Here is a 13,283-nt window from a genome sequence, read left to right on the forward strand (position 1 = left end):
CTTTGAGTATTTTACTTTCAAATTTAAGCATGCAGTTTGGATGGCACTGCTAAAATGTCATATCTTTTTTTAAATGTACTTTATGTCTTATAACGAATGTTAGTGCTTGCTTGCTCGTAGGTTATTTTTTTCACCTATGCACAAATATATTTGTAATTTTTGTTGGGGAAAATAAATTCTCTTGAAGATGTATTATTGGCTTGTTTCACATCTATATTGGTTTTAAATTAGTCAGTTCTGACCATTTTTGACCTCTGGTTGTTGTTGAAGAGCTGCTATGGTAACCTGGCAAGCCAAAACAACTAATTTCAGAGAAGTCTCTGGAAAGTCGATTTTTCGATCAGAGTGTTTTGATTGGGGTAAAATTGAAATCATCTTCTATTTTATTTATTTTCCCTCCAGAGTGGACCTATTTGGTGAAATTAAGCTCAATCAAGCGAAGCCTTCACTGGCATTTTTCTCTCCCGTTTTGATCGTCTACCTGCAGCTTTGCCAGCCTGTTCTGGAGCCTCAAGCGCTGCACTTTAGATGCACTTACAGGTTGCATATAGCTGACATTATAGCACACTAATTCACCCGGAGCACTGTGCTTCTGCTGCAAAGGCATAGTTTGGAGATGTTCAGGACTGATTCTCTAACTGACTGCAAGCTCACAAAAGTCTTGAATACTTTGCAGGTCAATTAAGGGCTTTCTTTCTCCAGTATATGGTACATCTCAGCGCGGGTAATAAGGAATCCGTCTGCAGAAATAAAGTGCTAACGGGCACCTTCCTGTCTTTCAGGTTCTCTGTATTTGCCACCACCTCCCTGTAAGACTTTGCAATGAGAATGTCCGATATCGTGGACACTGAAACAATGAAAGTTTCCGAAGCTGCCGACACAGTGTCACCTGCAAAAGACAACGCCACCAAGTCCGAAGACTCTGACCACCAGAGCCAGAGCAGCAGAGACGAACACGGCGGCAACAATAAGAAGGACATACAGGTAAAGAGCTGCACCCGAGTTTCAGGAGGTTTTTACTCACTAACACCTCTTGGATGTGTGACACTGACTGGGGTTTCATAAATTAAATGACTGCTCTGCAGTGTCTGCTGGGACCTCAAGAAAGCTGAGGACGCTTGACAGGCTCACCAAACATTTCAGCTCCGTCTCTGCACTCATTTCCATGAAAATGGAGAAGCAGTCAATGTCAAACACCAACCGCCCCGGGGGTCTCTTGTCACGTGCACCGTTTAAAATGGTTCTCAGTGCTGCTTCAGCAGGAAAAGCTGTTCTTTTAAGAAACGTTATCTGCACGGTCTGAAACGGTATGTTGAACTTGACTCTGAGGTCGATTGCAATGACATTCATGCGATATGGATTTGCAGGGATTCTCTCCCAGACCTTTTCTAGTTTCAATAAAAGACATTAAAGCAATTAAAAATATGGGATCAAGAACAGCTTAGATTACTTTCAGATAAACTGCTAATTAATTAGGTGTGTGTCGCTGGAACATTGTGCTTTTGGGACTGCAGGAAACTTGCACTCGTTAATTTGGTTTCCTTGGAGAAACTGGTCCGACTGATTAGCGCTCTGGGAAAAGGACGATAAATATCGAAAACAATCTCAAAGAAGAATTCAGGAATGGAAAGAGGGATTGTATTCTTTCGGCCGCAGCCTAAAAATAGGATTCAGGCCAATCTGGCCTCGTGGTTGGAGGCAAGCGAGGGAGTCAGGCAGGCAGATAATCGGACCTCAAATCCTGGCTTATCTACCGACTTCCTGAATGTGTGTTACCCTGAGGAACAGAATGACACCAGCATGGCGCGGAGCAGCGGGGCGGCGCGGAGAAGACGCAGGTGGAGCAGGGAGGGAGACTTGGGTGGAACGGTAGTTCAAAAGGGATGGATTAGAGAGCAGGAAGGAACATGAAGTGGAGTATGAGCACAAAGAAACACACGGAAGTCAAATGCAGAACGCAAATTATGAAGAATTTGAGGACTCGTCAACAGAATGATTTACTGGTGACTTGCTTAAAATTTGATATCAGCGATTAATTATATTCACTGAAAACTGAAAAAAAGTTTTGTGCAGAAATCCAGAAATGATCTGTGCATCATGAAGATAGAAATTAAAATAAATTAGCATAAAATCTGATTGTTTAAAGCAAGATTATGCTAAACAGTGTTTTTTTCAACTGCATTGAAGTTCCCTGGCGTTGGCTTGCCTGCATTTTAATAAACCTCCTGTTTATTCTCATCAATTTTTGTAGATTGTATATTGTAATGAATCTCCCCGTGAAGAGTTTCCACCTTTTGAAATGTCTGGAAGTTTGCAGCCCTGCTGGTGTATATATTAGTAGCGTCAAGGGTTAACGAGTGTTTTCCTGTCCGTGCGCAGATCAAAGTGGGGGGGGGGGGGTGGGGCAAAACAAGTGGCAGGTTCAAGGGAAGTGTTGCTGGATGTTTCTCTGGTAGCCTGGCAATGAGGTGGAAACCACAGGCTGCTTTTTAATTTCTATCTCAGGCTAAACTAATCAGGCTTCTTTGTATTTAACAGAACAGAATCAGTGTGTTTACATGGGAAGTTTAATTCTTCTTTAATTCAGAATTAAAATTAAATCCAATTTAAAATTAGTAAAAATGACCATGTAAACACCTAATTCCGAATGAAAATGGCCATTCCGAATTAAACTTAATTCCGAAGTAAGTGGCTGGTTTATTCCGATTTTAAATCCGAAATGGAATAATTCAGCGATCATGTTTACACTCATTCCGCTTTAAATTAATTCTGGTCTTTCTGTGCTGCTCGTTCTCTCGCCCGTCTGTCGCCATGACGCTTATATTCCGAGCTGGGCTTGTTTTCCAAACAAAGTTTCAAGATGGCAGCACGCAGTAAACGGTGGTCAAGAGCAGAGACCATTTATTTAATAAATAGCTTGGAGGACCTGGAAATAATTAAAAGAACAGATGGCAAGAAACGTAAAAATTTGAGCTTTTCAAAGTTGTAGCGGCTAAGTTTGTTTTTTCTTCCGGTAGTCGTAATTTCCGGTAGACGTAACTTCCGGTCCGCCCCCCCTATCCAATCAGAACCTTCCCAACCCCCAGACCTTAAGCGGAATTGGATAAAGCCGATCAAATGTGTTTTCCATGTAAACCTCAATTCGGAATTACTATTTCCATGTAAACTCGAAGGAAAATAGTTATAATTTTGAATTATTTAATTCGGAATAATTAATTCCGAATTTAAAAAACATCATGTAAACGTTGCCAATGACTTGTGTCTTGAAGGGAAATCAGGCCACAGAGTCCCGTCTTCCACTGTGATGCCTGGATAGTTTGCTGCTGATAAAATATCAAGCGCTCCGCCGAGTGTTTGTGATTGGGGGGGCTTTCATGAAGACCCTCATCTCTCACCTCCATTTAACAGCCCGCGTGTTCTCTGTGACCGGAACAAATTTGGGTTACATCTCATTCCAGCGCTTTCTATAAAAACTCATCCTGACATAATTATTTTCTAGTCGCGTGAATACCAAGATATGCCGTCGGCAATGACTCCTCTGACCTTACAGCGCGTAATTTTCTGTAGCAGAGGTGAGTCTGATTCTGTCACGGCGTGTTCGCCGTCAACACTGGGACAAATAGAGGAGATAGGAACCTGGACGGAGATGGAGGTAAGGGAGACAAGCATTCCAGTAGAGGGTAAGGAGAGGAGGAAGGAGCGGGTGACTTTGCCGCCATCTGCCTCCAGCTCTCCTGCTCTGTCCTCTGCGGCAGGACAGGTGGCTGGTGGCCGCCCTACTTCTGCTGACTTCAGCCCTTTCCTCTCCCCTTTTCCCATTCCTTTATCTCCTGCCGGCATTGTTCATTCCCCTCCGGCCCCACACTGCTCAATTAGCTGGTGTGGCGGTGCGTTCATATTCCCAGCCCTCCCCAGCTCTCCGCCACATCTATATTACCTGATATAGAAAGGGGCGCGGCGGGTCACAGGCATCGGCGATGGGCAAACCGCAGCCCATTTCACTTTTTTTGTAAGTGTTATTTGGCCCTGAAGCTCGGTGATGAAGGGGAGGGGTTGTCCTTTTGAATTTTAGAGGACAGGTTGGAAGGACAGAGCTCTCCGTGTGCACGTGTTTGTGTGCTCGCATGTTGGGATTAGGAAGCAGAGCACTGGGCTCTGTTACAATTTAGACTGAAATGGTTCCTGCCAGGTCTCCCCCTCCCTGCCTTCCCCTCCTCTGCTGCTGGATGCTACTGTGAGACCTTCTGTTTATACACACACACACACACACACACACACGCACACACGGAGCCACTGGTGCATAAAGCTCAGAGACACAGCAGTCTCTCGCACACTGCTGGGTGGCCGGCCTCTCCCCGTTTTTCCTGCATTTCACCTTCAGTGTGTGCTTCAGATGACAGCTAAATGGACCTGGGAACAACGCGCAGAACTGACCCGAATCTCTCTCAGCCAAACGTCTGGCCTTTTATTCCCTTTTTCTTTTTTCTTCCCTCCACTGCGTGTAATTCAGGGTGTGTTTGTGAGAGGAAGGGTCCCCACAGTGCAACTGGCTCAGTAGCATATGCTCCGCAAAAATGAATTGATGCTCCGGGGAAGCGGTGAATGTTTACTTGAGGATTTTAGATTTAAAAAGACAGGAAATGTTCTCTTTTTTTTTTCCTCTCAAAGGAGAGCAACACCATCAAATCTGACTTTGTTCTCTGAATCTTGTTCAGTTCAGGCAAAGCCAAACAGGCTGGCGTTACCCAAGGTTATTTATTTTGCTTGTCTCTTTTTTACAGAGCACGTAACGCACATGCACAACATGTAGGCTAGACCATTTAAAATTCACAATTCTCCACTTTTAAAAAGTACAGACCCTTTTCCCCCTCAGACATCGTGGTCTGCTTTGATCTTTTTTCCATATATTTATTTCTTTTTTTCTTTTGCACTTCCCCCCTCGCACCTCTCCGACCCCTGGACAGCCTGTGAAGTACTCCAAGGTATGGGCCGCTCGACTTGCATGTCGTACACACATGCTCAACCTGTCTCATGTGCACTGGGATGCCGCCGTTTTCCTACCGAATTGGAAGTCGTACCCGTGTTTCTTATCAAACAAGACGTCACTGTACGCGCCGCTGCAGATGTCTGAAATAAATTCACTGCAACGTTTTCCCATGTCAGGAGTGACAGCAGAGACTGATGCCTGAAACCGTGACTACGTAGAATATTTCCTTTGAGATTACTGCGTTGATGTTCCCTCCAGGATTCTTTTTAATTTAGTTTTTAATGATCAAGTTATTAAAAAAAAAAAATAAGCTTGGTATCTACAATTTTTAGTGGAAATGAGAAAAATAAATGCTTGTTGAGGAGGGATTATTGAGTCTGTATGGTTTGCCTGCAAGTATGGATCATACTCTTGTTTTATTTTGGCTTGTCACTGCAATGCGTGATATTGATGCGTTTATGTGTGCATGGTTTCTAACTGCCCACCTGCCTGCATCCTCCTCCCACCCCATAGTCCAACACTAGGCTAAAGCTCGTACGGAGCCTGGCAGTGTGTGAAGAATCCTTTCCCTGTCCTAGTCCCGAGCCTTCAGCAGCACCTCAGGTAAATCTCCCTGTACCACCCGAGTAAATGTGTGTGTGAGATGTGCCCTTTGTCATTCTCTGCTGTGTTGAACATCGTTTATTAAAGGCCAGAATATTACCATTAATACAGTAAAGGTTGTTATGGTCAGAGGCGGAGCATTAACAAAGGCTCCTTTTTCCTATCTTAATTAACATTTTGATCAACAGCAATTAATGTAATGTTTGTTGACTGGTCAAATATTACCTGGCCTACTAATGTTACCAGGCATTGGATTTGAATCTTATTTTTAATTAGAACATCATTTAAACAACCTTGGCAAAATTTAAAAGCTTGGACTTAAATAAGAGCAATTTAATAATTATGAGCTTCAGAATCCAAGCTAATCGACTATCAGAATAGCCCTCGTCCATACTGCCCTTACCCTGCCCAGCCTGCATAAACCTGCAACTCCTTCCAGCTCGAGTGGGGACCAAACCCTAGCCTGGTAATCCATACCCATTCACGATCCAGTTGTCAAAACAATGAAGATAGATGCAAAATTGCTAATAACGCCCTTGGATCAACACGTTTTTTCTCCAGAACAGTTCTTCATCAGTGTTTCTTTTTCACCTCACACCATTACGATGTCCTGTTGATTCTAGTCTGGTCACCGCTCTGCACATGTCATATGTTGTTTCTCTGATTGGTTGTATTTCTATCCTACGGAAGAGTATTAGGGCCATGCAGGAGAAAAAATATTTGGAAGGGGAAGATTTTTTTTTTATTGTGCACTTCGAGAAAAAAGTCGAAATGTCGAGATTAATGTTGAAAATACAATTTCGAGAAAAAAGTCGAAATTTTGCCTTTTTTCTCGAAATTGTATTTCTCGACATTTGAACTTTTTTCTCGACATTTCGACTGGCCCTAATACTCTTCTGTACTATCCAATGGCGTCCATAGGTGTGTATTTCATGCATTGATACCGCCCCCAAAGGAACCACACCAATAATATCGTTGTACGTGTTGACGTAAAGAAATATTAGGATGGCTGGCACGGCTATCTGCACGCAAACCAGTTCGTAGATACAATCTTCCAAAGGTCTATATGCTCACAGCACAACCAACACTCTAACTGTTGGTGGTTAGCGTTGCGCATGGAAGCATTAGCGCGCTGTTTTTTCTATATACTTATTTCATTGCTTGAGAGCCTGTATTTGTGAATCTGAAGTGACCAAATTAGAACCTCGTCTACGCGTTTGTAGCCACCGAATGCTGATGATTTTAACATTTTAATGATACCGGGACATTATCCAGCTTTTCCATTTCGGTCGCCCGGATCCACAGCACATGTAGCTTTGTGTTGCTGCCCATCTTAACATCAAGCTGCAACACCAATTTCAAAATGGGAACACCCATCACAGGAGGAGGGTGGAGCAAAATGGCTGACTCCACCCCTTTTTAAACCGGATGTAATGAAAGAAGCGTAAAGACATGGCAGAGACGGGTGCTCCTGCGGTATTCCAGCCAGGGACATGACAGACATCTCAATAGAGGGTATGCATTGACGTCACTTTCCCACTGGACCCTTACTCACTAGGCCTGTGTTGAAAAAATCGATTCTCCGATTTTAAATCGATTCTCATATTAATTCCTAAAAATCGATTCATATGTCTAAAGATCGATGTAAATTTTTATTTTTTTATTTATTTTTTATTTTTTTCATCATTACATTACAACTTTTGGTACTTTTTTGTTTATGCCCAAAAAAGGAATATTTTGTTGGACACGAGAATAACTGGTGCCATGTTTTTGCCTTTAAATATGTTTAAAGGTATGAAAACATTAAAGTTTTCAGTTATAATTGCATAAATTGTCTATATTTCTTTGTCTTGGGGTTACATTTGCATAAATGTTAAAAAACAAATTCTCATAAATGGGGAAAAAATAAAAGCGATTTCTTTCGTCCTCTGTTTGCTGCCCTGGATCTGTTTGATAATTCTGCCACATGATGTTTCTGAAAGCAGTTCTATCAGCATTCTGGGAGGTGATTGGTCCTTACAGCATCATTAGCTGCAATACTTGCTGTTGAATCTCAATATAATACTAGTATTAATATGTTGCATAACTAGACAGTCATATAATTCATGCAACAGCTGAAAAAACAGTTTTATTAACAGTAACCCAAATCAATATCGAATCAGATCGTGATAATCGATTCTGAATCAAGAATCAGAATCAAATCGGTTCTTGATATTTGAATCGATCCCCAGCCCTATTACTCACACTGAGTGGCAAAATATCAGCAAAAATGGCTGCAACTAGTGGAGAAGACGGGATAACAGCCGATTATGGGCTTAAATTAAGGGAAGTTGGACTTGACAGTGACCCGTACAGTTACCCCAAGAACCAGTGGTCCATGGACATTAATATGAATCCAGTCTCCTGATATTTATATGTACTTAATTTAAATGCCGGGGAAATACACGAAGCAAAGCTTGAAGGCATACAAAAGTCTTGATGCTTGGTCCTACTTCAAGGCAGGATTTGTTGGCGAAGTTAAAGTGATGAGGACACCGAACTTTATGATTTGACCCTTTTACAGTTAGCTACCCGAAAATCCAACATTCTCTGATACAAAATGGGAACCGCAAATCCACGTTTCGGTGCTTGGAATCCAGTTGTTTCTGCGAATTGCAGCGATCCATTTGTCTCTCTTAAGCTTATTTTTTGGCAGCCTGTAAAACGATAACTCAGATTTCTTGCTAAATCTGTGAGTACAGTCGATCCCACAACAGCTCTTTCCCATTTTAGATGTTTTCCAGTTGCTCAAACTGAAAGTTTCGCTGCCACTCAGTCTTTCTGCCACTCGGTGGGCGTAACCCGCTGTGAAGTCGCATCTGTGACGTCATGTGCATTCCCTCTATAGGTCGGGAAAGTGTGTCTGTCATGTCCTTGAAACCTTCCTGTGTCCTTGTAAACAAGTAGTGTATTTCTGTTTTGCATATAGTTTGATCTAAAGCCAGTAGACCCGCACTGAAAAGCTCTTCGTTAGATGTACTTGCAGTCAAAGAGGATGGAGAAGCATTTAGAATTGTATCCCTTTTAATGGTACTATGTTTTCTGAAGATTATGCTAATGTTTTTATCGTATCTTTGCGCCAGTTGGCTAACGTAATAATGTAATAGTTTTCTTTTTAAAGACCATAATAATCAACTGATCCAATGTCATCAAAACCCGATATGATGGAGGTGGTTCCGTCATGCCTGTAATTCGTTAGGCCACCGGCACTTGTCCTGACCTTAAAGCACTTCAACTCATTACACCGAGCAGATAAAGCTACGATGCTCGATTAGCGGCAGTTGTTTGACAGCTGTGATTAAATACCTGGCCATGGCTGCCAGATGAAAACATTTCATCATCAAAACAGAAAGTGCAGAGCACTTCCTTGCTAGATCGACGCTTCTTTTATTCTGTGTCTCTGGGCAAAGCCCCCCCCCATCAAACTTTCTCTATTATATGCCACTCGGCACAACTCTTGGCATGCTTTCACACACACGCACACACACACTCAGGTGAATCTGTTCCAGGCGTTTCAGCCAGTCAGCACCATAACCAGAGGGCAGTGTTATTCCCACAACGGTCCCCCGTCGTCGGCACTCACACGACGTCCTGTATTACTGCCATCAATCATGTCGGGGAAATTACAATTTCCACACGTCAGCTACAGAGAGCTGTGGAGCGCTCTAATTGAATACTCCTGATATTTCCCCCTGCTCCTTTTATTGGCCCCGGAGTCGAAACTCCTTCTGCGGCAAACTAACCGAGGAGGGGAGGGGTAACACAATAAAAGAAGAGGGGGCGGGCACATTAGTGGAGTACACGGTCCCAGCTGCATACACACTGATGCTCAGTCGAGCCTTTTATGATCATCACATCTAAACCTGCTTATTGTTCACCATTTCACATTTCCACTGTCGGATATTAAGGATTAACAAAGGGCTGCGTGGACCTATAGGCTGCCGTCCTGAGAAACTACATCTGCCGTCGCATTGTAGGCCTGGCTGTCAATTCAATCTATGGCCCGTAGTCGGGGCGCTCTGAATGCTCGCCCTACCGTTTTTGTTTTAGACTGACAGCATGTTCATTACATATTCACAAGACCATCATTTTCACACTGTTTTTCCTTTATCTTGAGGTAAATGGATGTCAGGAAACAAATGAGGCAGCTCGCAACAGCTGCACATCAAGCGGGGCGGTTTCCACGCGATGCCGAGGGTGGCATTAAGTAGCAAACATCAGCGCTTCTCGCCTGAAGGAGAAAGAAAAATCCTTTGCTTTGACGATCACGCACACCGACTTGCTGTCACTTACGCAGCTCAGTCCTTGACTCATTTTCCTCTCTCGCAGTCTCGCAGTGGCAATTAGTCAGTCACGTTTCTCATTTGCATTTTACATTTTCACACACTTTCTGAACATCTTAAAACCAGGGAAGGCGCAGCGTATCATTATCTTGCTCCACAGCTGTTACACAGATCAAACCCATGATTTTTTTTTTCTGGATTTCAGCTGCCCTCCTATCGCTAGGTCACTTTCTCTTTTTCTGTTTTCCCCTTCCTCACAAACTCTGATGTTAGCTTCCCAGACTTCTGCGTAATCCACTGACAGTGCAGTGTAGGCCTGTGTTGAAAAAAATCGATTTTCCGATTCTAAATCGATTCTCATATTAATTCCTAAAAATCGATTTGTATGTCTAAAGATCTTTTTTTTTTTTTTTTTTTTCCCTACATTACATTTTCGCCCGGTGAACTTTAATCCCAGTAGTCACGTCATTTAATTCACACATGCACATGGTGTGAAACTATCAAACAATGAACATGGCGACGAAGAGCAGCTGCAGCGTTAACAAAGTGCTGGTTTTGAAAACTGCTGGATATTTCAGCTTAAATGTCTAAATGTTATATTAGTTCAATGAAGTTCATATTATCTATATTTACTATAGCTTCTTTGGTTTCTCTGTTATCGGACACAGTTTGTCATGACACTCCTGAAAAATGCCGGGTGCATCATGGCAAGCTGTGTCTGGTGACAGAATGAATTAGACAAGCTAAAATGATTTGTTTACTGAATGAGCTGTTGGGATTTCTTTTTTTGCACTTTAAATGGATATTGAAAGATCTATTTATTTGAGTTATTTATTTCTTAGTTATTTCACAATAATTATTGTGAAATTATTATTTCACTAGTTATTTTACAGTCATTCAGGCAACAGCTCAAAAAACATTTTTAATAACACTAACCCACATCAATATTGGATCAAATTGAATCAGATCGAATCAAAAGGTGTTAATCGATTCTGAATATTAAGAATCGGAATCGAATCGATTCTTGACATTTGAATCAATATCCAGCCGGAGTGCAGTGGCATCCCCTTACCGCGACTCGGCTTTTCTTTCAACATGGAGCCGCTCCGAGTTCAGCGTCCAGGAAGCACAACTGATACCATCTTAAATAGATTTCACCCAGAGATCCTCCCTTTTCCTGCCAACCTGCAACACGGCCAGGTTTAAAAGTTCCTACAGTTGGCAGGGGATTACAGCTAACCCCTCATTCTGTTGAGTTTTATGGAATTAAATGTGCTGTGTTGTTTAATTTTAGGCTGGGATTCATGTTTTATTCAGATGGTTTAATAAAAACAAGCTAATCTGGAAGATTAATTGCCATAGTGATTTGGAATTCATGGACGCAGGCGCATTATCACTGGCAAGAAAACGGGCCTCGGTGATAAACCAAGAGAGTTTATTAAGTGTCTTGCAGTGGCCTCTATTGCACATGCACATTGTCTAATTAACCCAGGACCTGAGGCAAGATTGTGGACTTAAATGCCTCATATTTAATACCTCCTTTTTAAATTAGTCTCGTCTGTCTGTCACGCAGAAGTCGGGTCACAGTTCAGCTCCGCCGTTCCACGCTTGTAAAATGTTGATGTTACCCAGTTTCTCCGTGGAGGGTTAAATCAAATTTGTCAGCACACCTAATCCATCTTGTAACATCAGCTAGAATTATTTCTAACGCACAGCTCCTGGGAACGTCAGCTCTTCAGTCTTGTTTTTCTTCCCCCCTCCCCGGTCAGGATGGATTCCTTCCCCCAGCTTTGGAAAATGAAGAACGTGGAGCAAAGGACCAAGCTGAGAAGGAGAGCAGCTGCGACAAGGTGGACAAACCGGAGAAAGCTCCCAGAAAAATGTTATCAAGAGGTGAGGAATGAAATCCGACCTGCGTGAAATGCAATTTCAAAAGGTTTGTTTACAGATTTGAATATGAAATTTGGTCATGACTCTATCAGTCTTATATATTTCATCGTCTTGTAAAGTTCCTCAGCTAAGACGGTGCTTGACGCGGTGGTATATTTATGTTTATCAGGGAGATTGCACAGGGAATAAATCAAATTTCTTGAAATGAGATGGAGGGGGCCACAGACGGAGGACCAGATTTAGATCACTTTGCATAAAATCACAGCATGGAGCATCGGCCTGACGTGAACTTACATGAAGACGTGATGAGATGGATGTCAGAGAAAGGCTTTCCATCACTTCTCTCTCGCACTGAAATATTTCTGAAAACACCTCAGCTTTCTTTACATCATGAACACCTGAGGCCTCATTTATAAACATTGCTTACCTTCACAAATAAGCTGCAGATATTCACGTGCTTTTGCAATCTAAGAAATTGGATTTTATTTATAGGGACCAAGTAAAGAACACATTAGCATGCGTGGTGACGAAAGCTAAGAGCTGAAATGAAGCCAAAGGCGTTAATGGTACTTGTCACACGGTCCGTGTCATTGAAGAAAATTACCGCCGTCTAACAATTACGTCCTTTACAGCGTCACAAGGGACATCCGGTCCTAAACATTTCTTTTCCAGCTCGCCTGTCCCCGAGTTTGTCCAAAAGCACTTCTCCATTTTAAATGATATCTCATTATGGGCTGATAATTGGCGTGATTCAGTTAATTGCCAAAAGCTCAAGGTGCGAAGCAATTACACGGATTCCCGACGGCGTATAAAGGTGTCTGCTTTCCTCTGTGGAGCAACACCACTGATGAAGCGGCCTCCAATTATAGAAATCAGACATCCACAGTGGGGAGGCAGCTCTGGCGTCCCCCGACTCGCACAGGCGGGTGCCGTCACGCCGACGCCGCACAGGAACACGCTTCTTCTCTGCAAACTCTGCGTTCTGGCCACTTTTTATTTATTTATTTTTTTTATCTTTTATTTGGAAAAGCCTTTATTTCACAGATGCAGATTTACATAGCGTCAAAGGCAAGGCAAGTTTATTTGTATAGCACAATTCAACACAAGGTAATTCAAAGTGCTTTACATCAACATTAAAAGCGGCAAGACTTAATTAAAACATAAATAACAAATAAAATGAAATAAAATGATTAAAAAAAGAGGTAAAATAATAAAAAGCACAAGTTGTTCAAAAGTAAGGGCAGTAGAGTACACGGGTACATCTCATTCTTACAATGGTACGAATTACATTTCTATACGGTCAAAACGTACAAAGACCAGGTCAAATACAGTATTACAAAAGTAATCTGTAACAATTCGTACGGTGAATTAAAACAATTTGACAATTCTATGCCACAATGCCTGTTTCCAGGTCTTATTTCACACAACTGAGGAGAATTACGTTTCTATACGGTCAAAACGTACAAAGACCGGGTCAAATA

At 42.3% G+C, this 13,283-nt stretch overlaps 1 protein-coding gene across 9 annotated transcripts in view; it reads left to right on the top strand.

Moving 5' to 3' along the window:
- The window catches only part of LOC133424895 (R3H domain-containing protein 1-like), a 54,275-nt gene that overhangs the window by 10,441 nt on the left and 30,551 nt on the right, over window positions 1-13,283 (top strand). For 6 of the 9 annotated variants that reach the window (XR_009770923.1, XM_061715466.1, XM_061715464.1 and 3 more), the window contains exons 3-6: window positions 783-984; window positions 4,965-4,982; window positions 5,501-5,590; window positions 11,682-11,805. Coding sequence is in view for 8 of the 9 variants with exons in the window: in XM_061715466.1 (XP_061571450.1) it covers window positions 823-984; window positions 4,965-4,982; window positions 5,501-5,590; window positions 11,682-11,805 (394 nt within the window). In the remaining variant the exon portion in view is untranslated. The remainder of the gene's footprint in view (window positions 1-782; window positions 985-4,964; window positions 4,983-5,500; window positions 5,591-11,681; window positions 11,806-13,283) is intronic. The other 3 variants (XM_061715470.1, XM_061715468.1, XM_061715471.1) reach the window with 3 other exon arrangements.

Source organism: Cololabis saira, chromosome 24, assembly GCF_033807715.1.
Source record: "Cololabis saira isolate AMF1-May2022 chromosome 24, fColSai1.1, whole genome shotgun sequence".
Taxonomy (NCBI): Eukaryota; Metazoa; Chordata; class Actinopteri; order Beloniformes; family Belonidae; genus Cololabis; species Cololabis saira.